The following is a 27,154-nucleotide window of genomic DNA, read 5'->3' as shown; positions in this document are numbered from 1 at the left end:
AACTGGGTGTACATATTTCATTTAGCATTATATATGTCGATCTCATTGGAAGATATTGGACATGATATTAAAGATACTAGTGAAACACACTTCCTGTGTTTGTTCAAAGATTTTGATTGGATGTTGCTTTCTAGTCGTGATGTATATGTGTGTATTCCATTTCTTTAAAAGTACTGATGTGTTGGAATATTCTGAGTGAGTGAGTTTGGTTTTACGCAGATTTAAGCAATATTCCAGCAATATCACGGCGGGGGACCCCAGAAATAAGTTTCACACATTATACCCATGTGGGGAATTAAACCCGGGTCTTTGAATGCTTTAACCACTAGGCTTCCAACCGCCTCTGGAATATTCTGTCTCCCAGACCCAAGAGAATAAATGAAATAAGTGCATTGTATGTATTTAACAAATTTGATATTTGGAGGTAAGGCCAGACCAATTATATTTCTTGTTTTACAGATTTTTGTCCCTCAGAAAAGCTGAAGGCAGGAGGGAAAAAAATAAAAATCACTAGTCAAAATAATTTTCCTTTTAAATACTATAAGTATTTTATTTTTGGCAATTTATAAAGTTTATATGGGGCAAAAAACAATCAAAAATTTTTTTTTTGGGGTAAGCTTACATTTTTTGGCCAATAAAAACGTGAGGATTTTATTTTTTGAGCCGGGAAAATTAATTAATTTTGTTTTTCTTATTCTTGAAAAAATATGACCGGTGGATCTGTAAAACAAGAAATAAAATTGGTCTGGCCTAAAGCAGTTGTTGCAAAGTGACACCATTGAAAAGAGGGACCTCTCAAAAGTATATCACATCCATACTGGGGATGTGAAAAGGCCAAGACAAAATTATACTTCTGTTCTTCAATTAATTACCATAAATTTGATATGTATCAGGAATTGGTAATTCATTAAAGGGAAGGGAGTCTCCGTCTTTGGTTATCCATGTGGGATATGTTGCAGTTACCATGGTTACAAGATGTTACACTTTTTTTGACAAAGCATTATGATACAGCAAGAAATTGTAGCACTAAAATTCGTAAGTCAATGTTAAAGTATGGGAGTATGATTACCTTAGCACAATCATTCATTTGGGGAATGGATCCCAAGTCTCTGCAGCCAAACCTGTTGGCTAAATAATACATTCTACTGTGAATATATTGGAAATATTTATTCACAAGAAGGTCACATAAAGCTTTAGACATGATGGTTAGCCCAGTCTCAAATAAACATCAGTGCAGTACCGGACATATGAAACACTGTACACAGTAAGCAAGTTGAAGGGACATCATTGAACATCCACTGTCCATTACCTCCCTGTGTCCCTGTGTCCAACACACATTAAATGGTGTGTGTCTGATGGTGGTTTAACACTGCATTCAGCAATATTCCTTCTACATGATGGCAAACCTTAGTGAGTGAGTGAGTATGGTGTTACGCTGCATTTAGCAATGTTCCAGCATCACAGCACGCGTGACACCAGAAATGGGCTTCACACATTGTACCCATGTGGTGAATCGAACCCGGGTCTTCGGCGTGACGAGTGGACGCTTTAACCACTGGCTATTCCACCACCCCTGGCAAACCTTAAGGAATTAAAGTTGGACCAGACAATCCAGTGACTGAGACTTCACGTATCGACCATGACGTCAACCAAGTCAGAAAGTCTGACCACCCGTTAGTCGCCTGTTATGACCAGCATAGATCAAAATCACTTGGTCAAAATTATATACTTAAAAAATAAAATTGACTTTATTACAGCAGCATTTGAAGGATTTTAAGAGATTCAGTCAAAGAATTTCCCAAGGACAATTAAAATGACTTCCAACCTGTTTGAGGCAATACCCACCTTCAAAAGCCAGAGTATTTAACGATTTCTTTATCCTTGTGTAAATCACAAGATGTATATGCTTGTCTACATGATCTCCATGGCAACACAAATATTATGATGTATCCAGTCTGGCAGTGCAACATATCAAGAGATAAGCTCTCAATCAATGAAATGGGATGCGTACATTTTCAGTTTCCATGTGCTACAAAACTACATCAGCTGAGTTTTTATCAGTTGGTAAAGAGTCTGTGTGGCACAAGTCTTCAGGTGGTTGATCAGCACTAGCTGTGTTGACAGTTGATGACCGCTGACACTCAGCGCCATTACTGGCACCGTTCAGGGCCAATGCTACACAAGCGTCAGATTGTTGTTCACTCTCTAGTCGTTTCCTCTCGGCCTTGGTCTTGAAGGTGAGGCCATGGCCTGAAATACAATTTGAGTAGTCTCTTTAGTGTGCCCCATGGTTTTGATGTTTTGAGGTGAGGTGAGGTGAAATTGGGTTTAACGTCGTGCTTAAGAATATTTCGCTCATATGACGACGTGCATGCGTGTGTATGTGCGGCTGCTTGTACTAGTCCAGACTTAAGCTGGTTTTATAGTGCTAGCCCACTGAGATACCATACCGCAGTGAAGCATGAATTCCCCACTCAGACACATTATACTGACTCCGAACCGACCAGTCCTTGTACCCATTAATGCCGAGCGCCAGGCAGGGACCAACAAGTACCATATTTTAACGTCTTTTGGTATGACGCAGTCGGGGATCGAACCTGCGACCTTCAGCTCTCCGGGCGGACGCTCTAACCACTACACCACGGTGGCGGTCTTTGACGTTTTGATATGATGTAGCATATTTAGTATGTGACTATAGCAACTTGTCCTTAGCCTGTAAAATTTGCTTCTAAAGGTCCATCCATGCACTACGATCTACTAATTATGAAGTCAAGTGACAGTTTTAGGCAGAGACCATTGGTACATGGTTCTGGCACATACTGCATTTTATCAGAAAAGTTTGTTCATTTGTTTCTTGATTGTTGACTCAGCAGTATTCCAGCTTTATGATGGGGGTCTGTAAATAATCAGGTCTGGACCAGACAATCCAGTGATTGACATCATGAGTATCGATCTACACAATATGGATACAATGACATGCATCGACCAAGTCATCGAGTGTGACAGTTTTATTAGAAAAGAATAATCTGCATTTTTATTGATTTTACAGTCATAAAATATGTTCAGATAATCATTACACAGAACATATTAATACCCACCAGCACAGTTCAAGGTCTCTTTCACTGACTTCTTCTTGCAGCAGCCTTTGCATAAACTGAATTCACATTTCTGTCCCTGGAAATAAGATGTTTCATTAATCATCGAACTGCATCTTTCAATTCTTTTAACTTGTAATGAGTGATAAACAGTGTCTTGTGTGTAAATTACAGATAATCTGCTGCAGTGGCAGAGAAATTAGTGATTCAGTGGCAGAGAGAAATTAGTGATGTCATTTGATTGTGATGTCATTGAGTAACTGATGGTGGCACTGTAATGTCAGAGTAACTGATGGTGTGACCAGCATTGTGATGCAGAGTAACTGATGGTGTGACCAGCAATGTCATTGCAGTGATATGTCCTGTGACCAGCACTGTGATGTCAGAGTAACCATTGTGGGATGATAATGGTGTGACCAGCATTGTGATGTCAGAGTAACTGATGGTGTGACCAGCATTGTGAATGACCAGCATTGTGATGTCAGAGTAACTGATGGTGTACCAGCATTAATAATAGTAATAGCCCACTGTATGTGGCATTCATATCCAGGACACATAATAGTAATAGCCCACTGCTCATGGCACATTGCCTGCTGTACATTACTATCCCCCGGTCATAGGACACAATCATACTTTCCGATTTTAACTCCCTGGGGATCATAGACCCATGCTGCCTGTTAGGCGCAATGGACTAAACACTCACATTGCCAGCACATCCTCACAGGTACCCATTTTACAGCTGGGTGAACTGAGACAATGTGGATCTAAGTATCTTGTCCAAGGATACTACGCAAATGTGTCCACCTCGGGACCCAAACCTAGGTGCCTCCACCGGGGATCGAACTGATAGAGCCAGAAATGAACACTGGTGAGATGAAAGTACCTTGGGATTGCAACACATGGCACATGTATCGTACGTCGTCTTGGAGGAAGGATCAAAGTTCTTCTTAGGATGTCGCAACATCTTCTTCAGTTTGTTTTGGACAACCCTTCCATGGCTAGGGCGTTCAGCTCATTGTTGCGTTTCAAGTTGAGGCGATCACGCTCAGCACGCTTTTCTCCATTGGCATTTGGGTTGGGACTGAAGCACAAATACCCATCAACTAGTAAATGACAAAGTATAAGACAAACCTTGGAGTCTACTAGCCTAAACATGGATCTTAGCACAAGTTTGAGCCCATTTCACTGCTATTATGCTTTTAGCAATATTCCTGCAATATCATGGCAGGGGACACCAGAAATGGGTTTCACACACTGTACCCATGTGGGGAATCAATTCCATGTCTTCAGTGTGACAAGTAAATGCTTGAACCACTAGGCTACCCCACCACATGGAACAATGAAGAGGACACAACGTTTAGTGCCTAGTTTTACATTACTGCAATGAATACAAAGTTACAATGCACCAATGATCATAATGAACTTAAAGGGACCTCTAACCTTATTTAAGAAATACAGTTTGCTCTACCACCATGTGTAGTGTAATAAAGCACACTTTCGCCTGAACTATTATAGTTAAAGCATGAGGACACTTGCGCTGGTCTGCCTCCCTACATTAAGGCGCATGTTACCAGAAAACAAATGATAAACAGTTTGATGATGGTTTACATTTGGTTTAAAGATCTTCTCTAAATCATTTTAATTACATCTGTGATTACCGTAAACCATATGTGGAAATATGAACATTTCATTTCTACTACCAACGTAAGTTTAGATCAGTTCATCCTGATGGAGGCTGTACAAGGCAATGACAACTGACATGCAACGTGATGTCGGTTACCAAGGGGACGTTCGATTATGAGGTGGTAGACTAGAATGGCGCAGTGGCGTCAATACATTGTGACGTAATGCAAAAAATGTGCATTAGCGTCTGAGAAAGTACTGTCCACGCCTTTGATCTTTTGCTGAAGTATTATAAATATCATGATGATGTAGTTGAGAACACATATTTTGACTAAAATATACAGCAAGTGGTTGGGACAAAAAACAGTGTGTTATATCTGTCAGACCATTACAAGGGTGTTCCTTATAAACAGAGCTACAGATAACGTGTTGGGTCATTGAGTTGTGTACTCGCTTCTGTTCATCTCAATTGGGTATCCTAATTTTCCTTTGAGTAACTAAATAAATTGTACCCACCTCACTCAAACTCAAATGGGTATTTTGCCATTTTCCATTAATTTTTAAAATATAATAAAGTTTAAATGTTAGTGTTTGTTATTCATATTTGATCTGTTATATGAGAAACAATAAGAGACTGCAAGCTGTCAGGTTCATGTCCTGTAAAACAGAACTCTCAATATACCTCAGTTATTTTATCTACCCACTGGTACGCAAGCTAAGACATTTTTGTGTGCATGCATGTAAGGTCACATTTACTGAGTATTAACAAAACTTCAAGTGTACTTGTATGCAATAGCCTTAATAGGAATTGAGTTTTCACATAATATTTGCATAATTTACACAGATACGCAGCTTATCTGTACCTCTGTTATATCAATTCCCTGGCTATTAGAACCCCTGAAACTGGGTTAATACCATGCAAGGTTCTCTACAACAAACAGCATGACACACATGACTTGTACGTGCCTTATATCATGCCAACTGAACAAGTGTGTGAATGTGATTTTATGCTGCTTTCAGCTACATTCCAGGAACATCTGCCATGGGACACTGTGGATATGGGCTTCTACCTTGTGGGGAATTGAACCCTGGCCTTCTGTGTGATGAGTGAACACTTGTACCACATGGCTACCCACCACCCCTCATATTGAAGTGTTCACATCCAGTTTTGATGCCTTGACCCCAGTTGTAACTAACCTTCAACTCCCTAAACCTGTCAATTCATTCCTCCTCCCTAAACACAGTTGTAACTAACCTTCAATTCCTACACACCCTCCTTCTCCTCCCACCCCTAAACACAGTTGTAACTAACCTTCAATTCCTCCCTCCCTCCCTAAACACAGTTGTAACTAACCTTCAATTCCTCCCTCCCTCCCTAAACACAGTTGTAACTAACCTTCAATCCTCCCTCCCTAAACACAGTTGTAACTAACCTTCAATTCCTCCCTCCCTAAACACAGTTGTAACTAACCTTCAATTCCTTCCTCCCTCCCTAAACACAGTTGTAACTAACCTTCAATTCCTCCCTCCCTCCCTAAACACAGTTACTCACCCGGGTCTGATGTAGGGCTGACAGATCCAGTAAGGCAGAGGCAGCTTGGTCCTATTCAGAATCTCCTCAGAGGAGACAGCAAACTTTGCCATGTCCTCCTACAGATTGAAGTAGAAGCAACTGATGGTATTACCAATAGGAATGCAACACCAACAGAATTACTTTGGCAAATCCACATTTTTGTACATTTTCTCATAAGGATAATATTGAGGATAAGCCACTGTTAACTAGGAGCTATTAATATTTTCCTCACGTAAATTACATTGTTGGACCACATGTTAAGTTCCAGGTACAAGCTTGAGAGGGTTTCATTATCTAGAATGTCAGTATTTCACTGTTTGGTTAATCAACTTGAACTTAAATGCTTCAGCTATCCAGGGCCTAGATTTTCGAAACTCTCTTAGCACTAAGATAGTCATAAGTTAATGTTAATGTATTCCACTTATGACTATCTTAGCTTAAGACCCTAATTTATACTTGAGCTAATCTACCCAAAAAATCTAGGCCCTGGCTATTATGCTTGTATGTTGATCAGGAAGGATACAAAGCAGAGTCTGGTTCCACAAAGAGATCTTAACACAAAGACTATAGTAAGTCAATGTTAAAGTATGGAAGTTACAACCATCTTAGCATGAAAATCACTTTGTAGAATAGGGCCCAGATCCCCACTACTTGGACTCCGACAGAGAGATGGGAAAAACTATAAACTATTCACCAATAAACTGAGGGACTGGTGGAAAGTGGTTCTGCCCATTACCTGACACTTCTCCTGGATGTGTTTGTTGGCCAGTCTGAAGTCCTCCACAGTCTTCGCAGTAGCCACCTCCTCCCTGACGTCCTGGTGTACCTGCAGCCTACAACAGTGAGTGATAACATGGAGTGAGTGAGTGAGTGAGTGAGTTTAGTTTTATGCCTCTTTTAGCAATATTCCAGCAATATTTCGGGGGACACCAGAAATGGGTTTCACATATTGTAACAATGTCGGGAATCAAACTCGGGTCTTCGACATGACGAGCAAACGCTTTAACCACTAGGCTAACCCACCGGCCCCATTTATTACGAGAAGTGAAAACCCTTACGCGATGGTGCAGTATCTTGAAGACAGGTATTCCCCACGAATGACTGGGGATATCGGGCAAGGGTACTTCTTGACCAGATCCAGGTACTCCCCCACCATGTCCCAGACTGGGGGTTGCTGGCCACTAAACAGGGCAGGGTTGTGCAGGTTGCCCTCTGCAATAGACTGGAGCGTTAGCACTGCATGTACATATAACAGGTGAACAGTTAGCACTGCATGTACATATAACAGGTGAACAGACTGCCAGCTGTCTCTTTAGCACTGCATGTACATATAACAGGTGAACAGAACAACCATCATTCATCTTTCACATGTTAAGTATGATGTACTCTATGTTATTAGTGAAGCGTGCTGCACTAAAGTACTGACATACCCATCTTCATGTACATCACTAAAGTACTGACACACCCACCTGCAGGCACATCACTAAAGTACTAACACACCCACCTGCAGGCACATCACTAAAGTACTGACACACCCACCTGCAGGCACATCACTAAAGTACTGACACACCCACCTGCAGGCACATCAGGGAAACACTGACACACCAACTCTGCAACATCAGGGAAGTACTGACACACCCACCAAAGAGGCACATCACTAACCCACCTGCTGCAGGCACATCACTGACTGACACACCCACCTGCAGACACATCAGGGAAACACTGACACACCCACCTGCAGGCACATCACTAAAGTACTGACACACCCACCTGCAGGCACATCACTAAAGTACTGACACACCCACCTGCAGGCACATCACTAAAGTACTGACACACCCACCTGCAGGCACATCACTAAGACCCACTGACACACCCACCTGCAGACACACATCAGGGAAACACTGACACACCCACCTGCAGAGGCATCAGGGAAACACTGATACACCCACCTGCAGGCACATCAGGGAAACACTGACACACCCACCTGCAGGCACATCAGGGAAACACTGACACACCCACCTGCAGGCACATCAGGAAACACTGACACAAACACTGACACACCCACCTGGAGGCACATCAGGGAAACACTGACACACCCACCTGCAGGCACATCAGGGAAACACTGACACACCCACCTGGAGGCACATCAGGGAAACACTGACACACCCACCTGCAGGCACATCAGGGAAACACTGACACACCCACCTGCAGGCACATCAGGGAAACACTGACACACCCACCTGCAGGCACATCAGGGAAACACTGACACACCCACCTGCAGGCACATCAGGGAAACACTGACACACCCACCTGCAGGCACATCAGGGAAAACACTGACACACCCACCAGGCACATCAGGGAAACACTGACACACCCACCTGCACATCAGGGGAAACACTGACACACCCACCTGACACATCAGGGAAACACTGCACACCCACCTCAGGGACAACACTGACACACCCACCTGGAGGCAGAAACACACATCAGGGAAACACTGACACACCCACCTGCAGACACATCAGGGAAACACTGACACACCCACCTGCAGGCACATCAGGGAAACACTGACACACCCACCTGCAGGCACATCAGGGAAACACTGACACACCCACCTGCAGGCACATCAGGGAAACACTGACACACCCACCTGCAGACACATCAGGGAAACACTGACACACCCACCTGCAGACACATCAGGGAAACACTGACACACCCACCTGCAGGCACATCAGGGTAACACTGACACACCCACCTGCAGACACATCAGGGAAGTACTGACACACCCACCTGCAGACATGACGCCCTGAACACCTGTCTCCTTGATACACTGTTCCACATCCTGGAAGTACTGGATGTTTCCATTAGCGTAGACGGGGATCTGCACTCTTTCCCTGTACATGAACACAGCTTACAATGTATATGGGAGAAGTCACATAAATTGAACACATACATGTGACCCTGCAGCCAAGTCAGTCGTTTTCTAGATGTAGAAACTGGATATGCCTGTCAGAATGCTTTGTTCAATTACACGAGGAATTTAGTGTGAGTGAGTGAGTTTGGTAGATTACACAATCACAAAACCGAAACCAGTTTTATTAACACTGCAAATACACTTTACTGATTTTTTCATTGAACCAACCGTTATAAGAAATCTACTTCCCAACATCATACTAAAACCATAAGGTCAGTGTTTACAGTATGAACAGTTCAGTTTTTTTATGCTAAATGAGTTCTATTGATCTATTTTTGGACATTACATGTGATGGGTATGCCATTCTGTTTCATAACGGATAAATACAACACTACAGGGATTATGAATATACCATAATCTCAAAGTCTTTGCCTATCAAGTTGATTACATATAAATTTCAATTAAATACCAATCATGCATCTTTAAAACAAAAATACAAAACATTACTGTGATCATGTATATGATAAGTTTTCTTTTACAATGAAATCTATAACACATAACAAATTGACATCACATACCGAGTCTATGGACAGTATGATAGAAGGCCTCATCACTAAATGAACCGATGTCTACCTACCTGACAGCCTTAATGAACTCCCAGTTAGCGACACCAGTCATAGGACCCTTCTGTTCCTTTGTGCGGCCATGAACAGTCAGCAGCTGGAATAATACCGTCTTTCACATCAAGAACAAACACACACAGACCTCCAGCCAAATGTTCACTTCAGGTTGTTTGTTTGTTATGCTGCACTCAGGAATATTCCAGCTCTGTACGTAAATAATTGAGGTCTGGGCCAGACAATCTAGTGATCAACATCATGAGTTTTGTTCTACGCAGTTGAGATAAGATGACATATGTCAGCCAAGTCAGTGAGCCTGACCACCTGATCCTAGAAGTTGCGTCTTACAACAAGGGGCGGTGGCCAGTGGTTAAAGCGTTGCTCGTCATGTCAAAGACCCAGGTTCGATTCTCCACATGGGTAAGATTTGTGAAGCCTATTTCTGGTGTCGCCTGCCATGATATTGCTGAAATACTGCAGAAAGCGGCATAAAACCCAACTCACTCACTCTTATGACAAGCATGGGTTGCTGATGATCAATTCATCTTCACTAGTATGGTCACTAAGGAGTGAGTGAGTGAGTGAGTTTAGTTTTACGCCGCACGCAGCAATATTCCAGCTATATGGCGGCGGTCTGTAAATAATCGAGTCTGGACCAGACAATCCAGTGATCAACAGCATGAGCATCGATCTGCACAATTGGGAACCGATGACATGTGTCAACCAAGTCAGCGAAACTGACCACCCGATCCCGTTAGTCGCCTCTTACGACAAGATAGTCGCCTTTTTATGGCAAGCACATGGGTTGCTGAAGACCTATTCTACCCCGGATCTTCACGGGTCGGTCACTAAGGAAGAAACACACCTGCCTTAATATAGCTGTACTGTTTATGAACAAAGAAAACACCTGTAATTGCAATACCTCCTCTGATGAAACAAACAGTCATACCAGGTCATGAAAGACCAAGGAGCTAAACATGGGATTCAAACCCATGAACATAGAATCCTGTCATAACAAGGGATGCAACTCTGTATAAATATTGTGGCAATTAAAACAACCACCTTCAGATATCTTATTTCTATATGAAAAACAAAGTGAAAAATTTATCCAAGGACAACATTACAAAAGCGCATAAGATTTTAACTAATCCAATCCTATGAGAGCCGAGGTACCTGGCATCCAGCCTTCTCCAACATCTGGGCATATTGTACAGTCTTCTCCAGAGTCTCAAACACACGGATCTTGCAGGTGATGGGAACCCTCAGGTCAGCATGACACAGTCTCACTGAAACATACGGGCAGATTGCCTGTAAATAGTTCAAAAACATGCTAAAAGCAAACAGATTCTGTTACAATGTGACAGAGTTGTTGGAATATTTTTATCTTGTACAATACCAATCCATATATTTGATTTATTGTGATTTGTTCCTTGGTTTTTGTTGATGTTTCAACATGCATTCAGTAATAATCCAGCTATATGACAGATATCTGTAAAAACTCAAATCTGGATTGGACAATATGGTGATTGATATTACGAGCATCGATCTACATACTTGGAATACGATGACATGCATCATCACCCAAGTCATCGGGCACCCACATGTGTTTGTCACCTGTTAAAAGCATGGGTTCCTGACAGTGATGTTCCGATGATCGAAAATAATCGGATATCGATTGAAAGAAGGATTAAAAATGATTATTGATTGTGAAGAACATATTTTCGATTCATCGGAAGTTTGTTGTTTTTGTATAACACCCTTGAATGAAGTAAACTAACCATCAAATTTGACGACTATTCACAAACAAACATGCGCTCAACAGCGTAAATCTATGCACATTATAAAATTTTAACCACTTTTATTGTTTAATTACAATTCCAGTGTCTTTCTTGCATGCATTTCATTGCATGACTGCATTAGTCATAAAAAAATTAATTAGAAAAAAGCTGGGAAAAACCCTTAAAATTGGTGATTAAATTAAAAATGTATATATTTCGATTATAATCGATAATCGTTCACCACAATCCTCCGATAATCGATAGTGGATTTGGTTTCCGATCTCCAATACTAGTTCCTGAAGTCCATTTCAATCATGGATCATCACATGGGGTTACTTTTGATATATAGGTTTCAGATCTAGGCATTTCCTCAACTCCAGACAACATTCGAAGTTTATGATTTACATCCAAACACTACCACCAGGCTTACAGAAAATACCCACCCATTTTTTCCAGTAGCTCCCATTCGTCTTGGAGGTAAGCACCATAATGACCTCGACGAGCTATACTCTGCGGGCACCCAAGGTTGAGGTCTATGGCATCACAGTGAGATTCAGCCAGTTTAGCTGCCTTTAAAAATGTATCTGGATCATTGGCGCAGAACTGGAAATGAAATGGAAAACAATTTTCATAGAGATAACACACCATGTCTAACATTCATTTAGAAGTGAGTCTGACACACATGCAGGGCAAGTGAGGTGAGTGAGTGAGTGAGTGAGTGAGTGAGTGAGTGAGTGAGGTGAGTGAGTGAGTGAGTGGAGTGAGGAGAATATATAGATGACAACTTATTAATTATGAGGAACATACTAACTTGCAGTGTCCCGAGTGAGTGAGTGAGTGAGTAAGTGAGTGTTTCATGCTGGTTTTAGCAATATTCCAACAATATCACAGCTTCACACATTGCACCCATCTGGGGAATCGACCTCAGGTCTTCGGTGTGATGAGCAAACACATTAACCACTAGCCTATACCCACTGCCCCCAAGTCCATCTAGTGAAGTGGCTTAAATGAAGTTTCCATTAAAAATGTGCATTTAATGATATAAGCACAAAAGCTGATAATCATTTTCAAGAATATTTCTGAAATAATTTCAGATATGGAGGAACACAATATGTTTTTATGTCCGTCTGTTCATGTGCAGTAGACAAAAGAGTTTCCTCTTACGTAGTCAGCATAGCCAGTCATTACAAACCAATAATTTCACAATTTCACATGGGGCATGGTGGGCGAGCTGGCTAAGGAGCCAGGCTAGTGATCAGGCATAAGGTGCCGGGTGTAAAAACCTTAGAGTCAGCCTTGAGTGCAGACTCTTTCAGTGTTGTCACAACCCCTAGTATACAGTACACAAACCTGTGCACTTAAAAGAACCCACGAATCCGTTGGTATATGACCAGATGGTGGCCACATGAATATGTGCAAACACCTAGTTGCGGGTACAGCAACGTGCAGTAAACTTGGACAGAATACTGTGACTATGTGTCACAGTCCACCCAGCTGTGGATGGGTACCTCATTAGGATGAGAAAGCCACAATAACTCGATGCAGGAGTTGAGATTGATAATAAGGTGTGCCGTTGAGATTGACATCCAATGATCGAGGGGGAAAATACCAGCACCTTGAGCATGCACTAGTGCATGGATATGTGCGCTATATAAATATCCAATCATAATAAATAATAACAATTAAAGATTTACAGGTACAGGAAAAGAGAAGAAATAGTTAATTTGCATTAATTTAAATGACCCCCCAAAATATAAACGCTCCCTCCATCCAAAATGGCAGGTATCAGACAGCTTTTCGAATATGGAACTCCATGTCAAAAGATAAGTATGTTATGGTTTCATCTGATCAATACTGACTAAAAATGCATGTACTATTTGGAAAAAGAACTCCAGGACAATAAGTCGTAAGTTAAAGTTTTGGATATTATTAAACAATAAATTCTGTTAAAGTCATTAGACTCAAGGGCAAGTGTGGCAGGTAATCCACGTTTTGCACTAGGAAGCAGTCATTATCTAATCTTTTAATTCATTATTTATTCCAGTAAACACCACTGAACCATACTTTTATTGTTTCATATTTTTTTAAACCAATTCAATCATTGCAATTCAGTGACAATTTTGCCTGATTTGATTTTACAAATATCAGATAAAATATTTTCTAGAGCGTTACCTTCAGCAAATACCATTTCTGCAAAATTAAGTTGTGAGGTTTTGGTTTCCAGGATGGTTGATCATAATACACTTAGTTTATGAAATATTTTATTAGAAAAAAAACTCATGGTGACACATTAAAACTCACAGCCCTGTAGCAGTTATACCACAAATGATCACGTTACTATATTGAATTTGGACTTCATGCTCAAGGCTATAATGAAATATATACACGAGCATTAATCATGCAATAACCCACTTTTCAAGATGGGTAAGAAGACACATATTGATGCATATGCCTTGAAAATCAAAATTACACGGATTAAAATGGTAACTGTAAATCATTTTAACCTGATTTCAACAAAAACAATACTGAAATTGAAACATGGTAACACATAACTGCAACCTGAGAAGAATACACAAAAACGTGATCATCAACAATGCTGGAAAATATGGTCACCATGACTACGCCACAAATCTGATTGTCACACTGTTTTTAAACAATTGTTGTTCTGATCATATGAACCTCCACAGGCGACCACACCAGTATGATGTGCAGCCACCATTTACTGCCAGCATTTGAACAGGATAAGGTCCAGCTTAAACTTGGCATCTAACTATAAAGTCTGGTAATGTTTCAATGGAATTGTTCTCTAAAAAGGGTGATGACAGCATGAGACGTCCTACCGTTGTCATCCATGAATATCTGACGATTAGCAAAGGTGACAAGATGTGGCCCCATGGCCGTATCCAGTACTTCATTTTGAAACTGTTGACCTTGTTGTTTCCCAGGTACTGTAATGAGATCCACCCTGCAGCCATACAAAACGCAACCCTACACCAATACTGATGAATTCAGCTGCATAGATCATCTCCTGAAGATATGACGTCTCTATACATGACAAGGGTCGTGGGCAACATGTAGACGAAAGCAACTTTCATGAGACCACTGAACCCTCCACCATTTCTTCAAGTTGCAGTTCTTGGAGTTTGCAACACACCAGATGTTTCTGCCTGTTCCTATCTGTGAGGAAGGAACATCTGATCGAACGACGTACCCTCAGACGTCGCAGCCTCCTTCTAATTCTAATGGTAATAATGGAGAATCTGAGAGTATCCCACTCTCCATTGCAGTTCTTCGGCAAGGTTTATCATGCTGATGTCTTGACAGATGAATCTGGACCCGACCATCATGGTTATTGATGTTCCTCAGTCTGCCAAGACTTACACCACACTTTACTTCACCGATTCCTCTTAAGCGGACTAATTGCCATGTGGTTATGTACAAGTTAGCATCAATGTTGCAACAGGACTTCCCCCTGTATCATGCAATCATGCAAACCAATAGCTTGCCATCATGTATTTTCCGAACGTCTGCTTCTTGCCTTGTCAAAAAAGTTACTTTTTAGTACTGCCGTCCTTTAAATAATTTCAGGAAATTGTTGTGCTCATACTTCAATTTTGAAATTTATAATCCACTTTGCTCGTGACCATCGCATCATATGAACATGGGATCCCTACTCACCATAGGAAGTGAGCAGTTCGAGACCTTTACAAAGGAAAGTTTGTGGACAGAACAAAACCGAGTAACAGTATGTGTCTTTTACGTATTATTTTAACTTTGATTGATTAATAAGAGACGTAAAAGGGGTAAAGAAGAGCTGGAAACAATGAAGAGAGCCATAGAACTCTTATCATTAGGGTCAATCATGTAGGGAAATTAAGATGATTCTGATCAGCATGAAAAGCAGACACCATCCCTATTAGAAACTGGATGCTTTCGCCCTGGTACAAAACGTGACCTGTTGGCACATATAGACGCATATGTTACAGCAATATCAGAAGCACCAGCTGTTACCACTATACTTAAGTACTGATGGAGCTGTCACTGCTCAAAAGTTGCAACCTGGTACTGTCAAAACATTTGATGAAAATGTCTTCACTTGTCCCTTGCAGTCATCAAGAATCCGATCCTGGCGTCATACTTCATGTTGCTCATGCTGCAAAACATGGCCATGAAAAGATTATGTTACGATCAGTAGCTGCAGATGTTGTAGTGCTCGCAGGAACACTCAGTTCATGCCGTCCCACTAACACATACAGCTCTTGTACGTAAAAAAACCCAGGCTACCAGGCCTTCCCAAAGCTAAAACAGTAGTGAGAAAAGGCAAAATAGTAAAATGCAAGTGTAAATTGGTCTTCTGGAATCCATCCTTGTTGTAAGAGCAGTGTGCAAAATAGTTTCCAAATTTTGCAATCCAGTCGGGCTAGCTATGCCTGAAAGTTACTAGCCCACAGAATAATAAACTAGTCTGAAATCTGAATGTAGACACGATAATGTAGAATGATATATTTACAAAATGACCCCATGAAAATTCACTAGCCAGTCAAGCCTGTGACTGTGGAGAGTTACTGGACCGACTGGATTTTTACTAGCCACGGGTTAGCAGGCCAGTGGCTATTTCGCACACTACGTAAGAGGTGACTAATGGGATCGGGTTGTCATTCTTGCTGACATTCTTCAAGCACTCCACAGCAATACACATCCTCTTACAGCGAATACAGCACATTCCATAAATTAAAGAACCAATAAACTTTGTTTTTGTTACTCTTTTAACCATTACATATGAAAGATTTGTGGTTAGTCTTATGTGGAACACCAAATTTATTCTTTAAAAACTTGTGGTTAATTAATACCGAGCGATTAAAAGTGGCCAAAAAGTCGCCTGCTTCCCTCTCGCCCGCCAACGAAACCACAGACAGGTTACGTAACTCTGTCGCCAGAGCACTGCAGTGACGTCATATGAGGAACGATTTTCAGTTAGTTGTATAGAAAATGTGTAGCACGCTCATCATTTTGATGATTTCTCGACATCAACGGCGACATGCCGAATCGTTGCTTTGTCGTCAATTGCTCCTAGGGTCGAGGCGATGGTGTCCCCATGCACAGATTTCCCACGGACCCTGCAGTTTAGGTGCTAAATGGGTTATGTTTGTGAGTCGCGTTTAGCGTTGTGGAAGCCTGAAGCGATATCTTACTTGTGTTCAGATCGGCTTCCGCGGAGTTAAAGAATCAAAACTACTTACTAGTTGTAGTAAAATATGCATATGATTGATGACCATAAAGATTTTCTATGACACAACTTGTAACATAACGATTTCTTCCTCGGAAGTGAGGTTGTGGTCGGGTAACAATAATATTGTAAGTAGTATTACATTGACACCCACCTCGCTGCCACGAGAGAAATTGTTATGTTATACGCTATGTCATGCAAAATCCTATTGGCCATCAATAAAATACATATTTTACTACCAGTAGAAAGTAGTTTTGATTTTGTAACTTCGGTGAAAACAAACCTAAATACCATTTATCCTCAGACTGGCGGATGTTCCGACAAGTAGCGCCATTTTTAAAAATAAAAAAATCTGTTAGAATTAATGAGATTATAGTTTCTTTTCATCAAGTTAGAAATTCAAGACTACTTTCTACTTGTAGTTAAATGTGTATTGGAATCATAACCAAACGGATTTTGCATGACACAACTTATAACATAACGATTTCTTCCATGGAAGCGAGGTGGGGGTCGAATACACAATACTGCGCGATAAATTTCTTGCTACATTCCCATGGTTAATGTCCACTCACCAGTATGTAGATACTAGTCAATGTGCTGCCTTTATATTTGGTCTTATAATCCTAATTAGTTTATTATCATACTTGTATGCATTTTGAAACTAAATAAAAGCAGACGATCTGCTGATACTTATAGTGAATTTATAACAGAACTGTAATATCTAGACATTTTATAGTTTGCCAATGTGAATCATAATTCGCACACACACCCTAGTGCATGTTGTCTGTCTCATTACACTTCACGGCGAAAACAATGATTCTGTTGAATGCTACGACAAATGAATAAAAACAAAATGCAAATATTAAAATTAAAACAGATTAAAGTTATAACTGAACAATATCAGGCCATTACCTTGTTCGAGGAATGTATCCATCAATATCCACAAAACTGTTCCAAATGATGTGTCTTTTAACAGTTTAATATACTGAAAAAAGTGATAAATCTTTTCAGGTATTGGTGTATAGTCTCATTGGTCACCCAAGATAACACACCTGGCAACTAATTGCATAATGTCCGCCTTTCTTTAAAAACAGTAATTTAGTTAGCCAATAATGGGCAATCAATCAAAGTATTGCCGGTTAATCCTTTGAAAGAAGGACGTTGTTTTTACGCAGACACCGACATACGACAGAGTGTATTCAGTATAGATTAGTAAATCTACATACATAAACACTACCTTTTGACAATTCGCTGTGTAAGATAAAAGTAATTAATCAATCAGCGTGTTATCGGTTAATTCTTTGATTGATGTTTATAATGTTGAATATTTACTCCAGACACAAGAAATGCCAAATGGGAACCTTTGTCGGGTAATCTAAGTGTGTTACCACTAATTATACCTGTTATAAATTCATTAACTGACCATCAAGTGAATGATGACAAATAACATGTGTAGGTTTATACCACCTAACACGGGTTACAACAAGGGAGTATTAATTGCTGTATTGCATGTGAAAACTTATGGGCCGACACTGTTTTGAGAATACAAACAGATTTTTACATGACATGATTAAATATCGAGGAAAAAAAACACAGAAATGGGATCAATTTGGATCAGTCATTATACAAATAGGGCCTAACGACACCAATCGATTTTGACATAATCGTCTATCAAAACAAGTTGTAACTCGGAAACTAGGCAAAGCAGGAGACTAAATTAAATGACAGTAGATTGTGAGAACATAAAGCTTTCATTTTCCACAACAATTGTCACGATTTCAGGTTTATACATGCCTGTAAACAAGATAATTTAACCCCTAAAATGTCGATGAATTCTGCATCGGCCCTCAAAGCTATTCCTCATATGACGTCACAGAGGCGCGCCGCTCTGATTGGTTGAAATTTCGTTCGCGGTTGAGAATTGTGCACTGTTGTCAAAAAGGTCGATTTAAGTCAATTAAAGGTCGAAATGAGTAGTTTTAATGACGGGGTTTCATTTATAACGATGCCAGTTAGTGATTTATGTATTTGCACCCCCTAGGGTTTATGTGACCTTTAAGGGTAACATTCTACCGTAGGCTTGCCATGGGTATATTTGTGAAAGCTTGTTTGTGTAACTCGAAGGTGTGTGGGAGGCTGAATGTCAAATTTTAAGCCAATGAAGATTCGGGTTAGACAAAAAGATCGGGTGGTCAGACTTGCTGACTTGGTTGACATATGTCATCGTATTCCAACTGCATAGATCGATGCTCACTTGATTGTCTGGTCCAGAGTTGATTATTTACTGTCTGCTTCCATATAGCAGGAGGAAGTAGGAATATTGCTGAGTGCAGCATCAACAACAAACAAACAAAGCCGTCTGCGCATGCGCAAACTGAAATTATTTTGGTTGCCTCCATAAATGAAAATGTTCACAATCACTATGCATTAGTCAATAAATAAGCAAAGTTTTATGCTTTTATCATTAAATGCACAATTGATCTGTTGAGCCGCTCCACTAATCAACATGATCAAAAGTTTTAATAGATCAGTAAACAATGTATGATGAACAATGGATTTCTCAATGGTTCACATCATACAGTCGAATAATCAGGTAACTATGTCAGGGTGTTGGTAGAAATGTAATTTACCAGTAAAATCCTTAATAATTCTGTACAAGTAGATGGGGAAAGATAAGGACAACCTCTAAGGATGAACAACTTCTTTATTCTGATGAAGCATCAAACTTTATGGATGAACAACTTCTTTCAGGTGAAGCATCAACTGAATAAAGAAGTTGTTCAAGTTGATCATCCATAAAGTTTGTCCTTATCTGACTCTCCAACTTCTAAATATGTGACTCAAAGAAATTAGGCAAAAAAAATAATATGTCTGTTTCTGGTAACCCGACTGACTGAAACCCCACCCCCACCCCACCCCCATTTCCCCCAATGTTTTCCACTCAATTTCAGTGTACGTAGCGCTAAAATGGATTGCATTGAATTGGCATAATGGGCTCTCACTGACAAAACCTGCAAATAAATAACATAAATAATGACTTGATATAGAAATCATTCAATGTTTCTTCACAAGGCTTTATCACTACATGATATGGTACTCTTGAAGACCTTCTCAGGTGCCCCCCTGGTGCTACTAAAAAATTAACAAAAGTGAAAAAAAAGAGATAAAAACTGACCCACCTACCCTATTTTTAAAAAGCATGGGGGCTTAGAAGTGGAAAATTGACACTAAAATAATGCTAAAGTACTATCGGAAATACAAAAAAAATGTTTTTAGGCTGTTACTCTGTATCACTAAAATTTACACAATTGCAAACAGCATATGTCGAAATAACCCACATTGGCCTAACTGGGTGTTCAGTGGGATGCGTAATAGGATATCCAGAAAAGCATGTTTACTATTTTAGGAAAAATACGAATAGCTGCTGAAAACAATAGATCAGACTACAGATGGCAATTATGTCGCTCAGCCAGGTATGACGACGGACCATCGACTCACCTGGCATGAAATGCACATGCTGCCTACAGGCACAAGGGGTCATCTCAAAGATATTTGATGCCTTTTCTCGTGTGTTGAATATGTCGCATCTCTTGATTAACATCTTACGTGTATTTCTTTCATAAAGTTTATGCTCAGATATGTAAAAGAGTATGATACCCGTACAAAAGCATAATCAGTCATCGTATTAAATGTCTCAAAATACACTCATGGGCAAAAGAAAGTATAGGTCATTTTGAAGATCAGTAAAACAGAAACAACACAAGATTTGGATTATGTAATAGATGTAATTTGTAGCAAATTCATTTGCACTTTGCTGTGTGTACAAATCATTACCTGGTTGAATGAACGTAAAAAAAACCATTGACATTCAAACAGTCAGGGGGTAAATATCAAAGTTACAATGATATTCTTTTGACGAATTGAGCACACAAAAGACAGAAAAGTTTGTTCCAGAACTATCACAACGTCAGTAGCGTGTGTGTCCGCCAGCAGCCTCAATGCACGCTCGTGCACGTCGTCGCATCGACGACGTCAAGCGTCGGATGACGTTATTTGGCAGTCGCTGCCATTCGTCCCTCAGTGCCGCTTCCAACTCTTGTCTTGTCTGTGGAGGTCGATGACGACCACAAATTTGTCTTCCCAAATGATCCCACAAATGCTCGATCAGATTCATATGTGGTGATCGAGAAGGCCAGGGTAGAACATTAACGTTATTCTGATTAAGACAGTTTGTCGTCGCTATTGCTGTATGGGGAGTTGCATTGTCTTGCTGAAACAATATACCATTTGGTTGATTGTTCAAGAAAGGTAAGACAACAGGCTGCAAGACTTGATTTCGGTACTCATTAGCATTGAGATTCCCCTGAATAACTACCAAGGGTGTCGTTTGGTCGCCAATAATGCCACCCCATATCATCACACCACCGCCACCATAGGCATGGACTTCTTGAATGCATGCTGCTGCAAAACGTTCACACCATCGCCTGTAAACTCTCTGTCGGCTGTCATATTTGTGCAGACAAAACCGACTTTCATCGGTGAGGAGGACCCTACGCCAATCACGCACTTGCCAGCGGTATACCGTCTTGCCCATTGCAGTCTTTCAAGTCGATGTTGTTGAGTTAGTCTCATTCCATGGAATGGTCGATAGCAACGTATTCCACCTGCTCTCAAACGTCTGAGGACAGTCCTTCGACTGATGCGATGTCCCAACGCTGTTTCGGTCGTTGACGTTGCCGTAACAAAACGATTTCGGAGGTGTATCAGGCGTATATGGTGAATTCACGTGCGCTGTTCGACCTGTCTGTCTGAATCTTTGGAGGAGTCTTGGTATCGTCAGTGGCGTACAACTAACTCTTCTTGCAATTCTGACGTTCGTCGCTCCCATATCGGACATCCCTACGGCCCTCTCTCTCTGTTCTGACGTCAGTCGTGGCATACTTTTCATGTGTTTTCAGCAGCTGTGCTATGACGGGACCGATGCATCGCATTTTTACCGATACTTTGCACACGTGCATTATGTGCTAGGAGCATGGAACATGCTTTCCACATTTGTGACGTCATCACTCTCAGTCCTATACTTTCTTTGGCCCATGAGTTTATATAGGTGGCATGACCACCCTGAGACCGAAAGTACTGGATATTATTTGTAAATTGTTACGTCATACCGTTTACTTCGCCAGTTTAATTCCCCTGAAGGATCATCTTATCTTAGCTGATATCTCTATACCCCAGCCCGACCCCAAACCACCGTCTGCGACACCCGTCCTTGTTTTGCTTTTGAGACGACCCCTCCTACCTGTTTCTTTTTATAGTGATAGTGAGACACCATGGTAGCTATATCCTTAACAGTTTCACAGTTAAAGTTGTTATTTTTTCGTCAGCTATCGTTTATAATGAAGCTAAATCTTATTTCAAAATGGGTATTTAAAAAGTGTCCTTTGTACTACAATATCATCACCCTCTATTTGTATAAAGCCATGGTCTGTTCCAAATAAGTCGATTTGGACTTAGAAAAAACCCGCATTGCTCATTTCTGCACTAATTTCTCCTGAGTAAAGTCCAATATTTACGTTTTCTATTTCCCTACCACTGAGACTATAGTTAGGCCAAACTTAGTTTAACAAATATTTCACACTTTCACATATTATCTACATGAATTGTAGATGTAAATGTGAAATAAGTTTTTTTCTATTGCCAACAGTACTTTAGGCCTGTTAACTTCAGGCTGATACAGGTGAGCAGATAGGAAATTCCTCTACTCAAATTGTCACTATTCCCAACATTCATGTCTGCTTGAGAGGGGGGCAGGGGGGCTGTCAATGTGTCAACACTGTCATTATTGTTTTTTCACACATAGATATGTAAACCTCCTAAGCTAACCCATGATTCCAATTGAAACATGGAATCCACATGGTAAAACATGTAACAGTAATTACCTGCACAATAAGTGGCCTGTCACTCTCACATGTCTGCAAACAGTCCCTCCTGTAAGTTGGGTCTCGTGCAAACAAATTGGCGTGAAACATGGGGGTGAAACACAGCTCTGCTCCATATCTTCGACTCAGCATTCTCCAAGCTAGTTCACTTTGGTCAACCATTGGCGCCACCACAAGACGAGCTGATTTTAGCTTAGTCCTCCAAAATTCAAATCCTTCTGGTTTTGTCATGATAACTTGTGAATTTGTTTCAGACCCTGAGGAAAATATAGCTGTAAGTTGACTGACAAAGAAAATCATTTATCATGTTTAATACATACGTTCTCTTATATTTTACAAATGAATGATTAGTAAGGGATAATGATTATCATTCACTATCATGGTAACAAACATAATAACGATATATTCACATCATTCTCGAAATTGGAATTTATTTGAAAAATAACCTTTTGATCAAAATCAAAACTTTGTTTGACTATTTCCCTTAACAACTTTGTAAAATTCCAGTTTCCTTGCACTGTAGTCCTAAATAGCAGAATATCTTTCCAAACACTGACTTGCCTCAGTAGCTGTGTACAGAATACCTAAACTATAGTGGAAGTACAATGCTTTGCACTCTCAAGGATTTAGGAGACGTGAATTCCTGCATCCTATAAGCATAAAAATTGACAATGGACGCAACAAAATTTATTAACCCATCTATAGGGAAGCAGAAAAAGTCCAAATACTTTTTGTAAAAATTCCAATCGAGTAACAATAAGTCATCACTGAGTTTGCTACTAGCTGGGTTCTGGTTTCAATTGCAATTTAATTACTGTAACAATTAATGTCATGATCATGATATACAATACAATAACATTATTCATAATAATATTTAAGTGTCTCGGACCCAATTTTGTTGTCCAGTACCCCTGAAAATTAAGAGTATGAGTCCCAGGGACCCTCAAATACAGGACTCGAGATATATCCCTGGGCCTAGATTTTGGAAGCTCCCTTAGTTAGGGCGTTCATAAAGGGACCGTGTCATGTGTTTATGGTGTGTGTGTGTGTGTGTGTGTGTGTGTAAGTGACCCCCTGCATGTCATGTACAATATCAATGACCCCCTCCCCTCCATAAGTTTTAAGCATAATTTCTAAATATGTTTATGTACAAAGTTGCTCTCCCCAGTGCATGTGTACAAATACAAAATTGCTGACCCCCTACATCCCCAGAACAAAATGGGTGACCCCCTAAAAATCATCATACCACCCCACCTTAGTCATAAATTATGAACGGTCCCTAAGATAGTCGTAAATGCCATACATTAACATTAACTTACGACTATCTTAGCGCTTAGAGAGCTTCGAAAATCTAGGCCCTGTACAGTACTGACAGCTTTTCAGTAAGAGATTATTTACTGATACACCATGCTAAATTTGTACAAGAGAATTTATTTTCTTGCAAACATAATATATCAAAGGCTAATTTTATACTTTCTCAAGCTCAATCAAATCTTTTTGAGAAAACTACTTTGAGCATACTTTAATGAAATTTCATGACTTTCTACAATAGTGAGTGAGTGAGTTAATATTTAATGTCACATCGGCAATATTTCAGCAATGTCGTGACAAGAACATAATTGACATTGAAATGGAATATATTATAAAACCTGTTGATGAAGGACAGTAAAACAACTAGAATATCACAGTTATAACTAAAACTAGTGTGGAAAGTTAAAACTGATAGCACTATTGGGACAATACAATATAAAAACAGGCTATAGGTCGCCAACAACTGAAGGCAGATCACCATACTGGCTTTCTACAATAAATCCCCCTTAATTTAAAAGCTTGTAACTCGATTAATCTGTTTGATAATATCAAAGCTAATTAGTCCCACAGTCTGATGCTTGTTAAGTCACTGTATTAACATGATTATGGACTGATGAAGGGATCTAATGATGCAGTTAACTAGCTTCTGACATTAATTATAATCCTTTAAATGATAATCAGATTAAAATTAGGATTGGAACCATTGACAGGGCTCCAGATAATTTTTCATGATCAGGAGTACGTACTCCTTATTTTTTCAATATAGTAGTACTGGAAAACCTTGAGAGTACATTTAGAGTACTGAATGGAAATTAATGGCGTATCAGTAATCTTGTGTTTCGTTTCATATATGCACCACAACACTGCTACTCTTGTGTAAACAGGTCAATAAACAATAAAACAATACTTTTTCAGATAAATATGTCTGTAAATGATTATAAGACCGCACACCATTGCTGTGGTGCGTATCTGTTACGCTTTCTAAACTATTTCCTATCGTATCTTGCATATTTTTTATCCGTACATACCCCGATACGACCCTTATCTGGAGCCCTGCATTGACATCAAGTACTACCAATAAACTGTACTGTCATAAAACAAAGATGATCAGTGTATGTTGCCACTTGAAATATTTCATGAAATAAACATGATAAATGAGACTACTGTCTTCATATGTGTATGAAACACAATAAACATATATTTACAAACAAGCCCCCAACCTTTGAACCAACTTTCTTGAACTGTAACAAATGTTATATTTGGGATTACACGTTCTTAGAAGATTATAGTACATTTGTTGGGTTGAGTCCCACCCGGGGTTCAAACCCACACCCTCAGAGTGAGGCACCTACCGGTTATCGGATGGGACTCAACCCAACAAAAGTACTAGAATCTGTACTTTACTAAGAAAGTGTTATCCCAAATATAACATATGTTACATTTGACCACTTTCTATATGGGACTGTGTAAGCATTTCTTGAAATGACTGAGTCTTATTTATCATCAAATTCACATAGAAAAATGTCCATGTAAACATATCACATCAGGTTTGCTAAGATGGTTCACTAGAAGATCATGGCACAGAAAGTACTGTATCAGGCAAGGAGTTCACTTTTTGCATTACGTCACACTGAATTGGCATCACAATACCAATCTAATCTGCAGAATCTTGGTTCCTAGGGCTGGGACGGGTAATCGGGTACTCGAATCCGGGTTGGGTACTGCTGGAATCGAGTACTAATTTTAGGAATCGAGTACCCGGAAAAGGAGAGAACACTGTAATGGCAAGGGCACATAAAAACTTGTCTTTTTCATTATTGATGTAACACACATTTGCATCATTGGTATTGTCCGATTAATGGAGGTCATTAATAATGACTGTATATATCTGAGCATGAGCAGTGAGAGTCAAGTTAAAGTAACAGCGGTAACGAAAAGTCCTGTGTTTTAACGAGGAATGCATGTACTGGTGTTACTCTCTATATTTGTTAAATAGACGTAAATTAAATAGCCTACATTCAGTTTCAGTGTCTTAATGCCATCCTTTCAAGGTTTGCATAAAAATCTCCATCCCCTTGTGAGAGAATATTCAGAAAGTTGACAGAAGCGCTCTATTCCTTACATTTCCGGGTACTCGATTCCGATTCGGGTAAGTACATGCGGGTACTCGATTCCATTTTTTCCTATTGGTTACCACCATGTTTCTTGGTTTGCAGTCGCTTCAGTTGGCAAACATCACTTGTGGAAACATTATGTTTAACTTTTTCTATGGAAAATATACCTTAGCTTGACTCACAATTGAACAGCAATGTTCACTACCCAGGCTTATGTCCACTGCCCCACAATGCATCAGTGAAATGTCACATGACTAGTCAGCTTGATGTAGATGTACTTATACTAAACATGTGGTTTCCAACAATCGCAAACTTAACTGAAATAATAAAGAGAAGATGTTCAATTAACTTGAACGTTAACCCTCATTGTTTTTCGGTAACATTTATCTTAATGTAGGGAGCAGTTGCATGAATAGAACAGAATGTCTAATTCCCTTTAACAACAACCATTGAGTATCAAATAAAAATGTAATAGATGGGCATTAAAAGTATATTCTATGAAAAATACTAAACATTTGGGACCTTTTAAATAAAATTTGGAGGCTAGAAAGTTTAAGATTATTCAGCACCCATATTAGTTTCTACAGCAATGCCACTAATCATGCTAATTCACGAATCATAAACATCTTCGGTATATTTTAACTGTGTCGAAAGACGTATTTTTTAGAATTTTGGATTCTCGTGAATATGAGAATTATCCTGAACGGCTGTGACCAGTCGACGAATGGTCGATGATTTCATCGCCTTTCGGATACTGTAACTGAACAAAAGTTTAAGTACCTCTGTGTGTCGTGTGGTTACAGTGACCAGTGCCTCAGGGTATACCAGGGTTTAATCTCAAAACAAAAAACAGATCAAACCACCATCACATGGTACGTTTCGTGATGCAACGGTGTGGAAAAACAAACGTTCGGTTGTTAGAGTTATCTACCCTTGAAAGACTTGGATACAGAGGGCGCG

General features: G+C 40.0%; 1 protein-coding gene across 1 annotated transcript; it reads right to left on the bottom strand.

Moving 5' to 3' along the window:
* Positions 1 to 1,152: 1,152 nt before the first annotated feature.
* LOC124285493 (tRNA-dihydrouridine(16/17) synthase [NAD(P)(+)]-like) lies at positions 1,153 to 27,111 on the bottom strand. The gene is given in 13 exon segments (XM_046721734.1): positions 1,153 to 2,250; positions 3,099 to 3,174; positions 3,979 to 4,073; positions 4,076 to 4,176; positions 6,271 to 6,368; positions 7,028 to 7,124; positions 7,350 to 7,503; positions 9,082 to 9,185; positions 9,843 to 9,925; positions 10,999 to 11,111; positions 12,047 to 12,206; positions 22,770 to 23,026; positions 26,975 to 27,111. Coding segments are annotated over 12 exon segments (1,533 nt in total). The 5' UTR covers positions 23,001 to 23,026; positions 26,975 to 27,111; the 3' UTR covers positions 1,153 to 2,029.
* Positions 27,112 to 27,154: the final 43 nt, after the last annotated feature.

The sequence above is a fragment of the Haliotis rubra genome, unplaced genomic scaffold (assembly GCF_003918875.1).
Source record: "Haliotis rubra isolate DU_JTF1 unplaced genomic scaffold, ASM391887v1 Scf360, whole genome shotgun sequence".
Lineage (NCBI taxonomy): Eukaryota > Metazoa > Mollusca > Gastropoda > Lepetellida > Haliotidae > Haliotis > Haliotis rubra.
The sequence above is the reverse complement of the archived record's forward strand: the minus strand, read 5'-3'. Positions and strand labels throughout refer to the sequence as shown.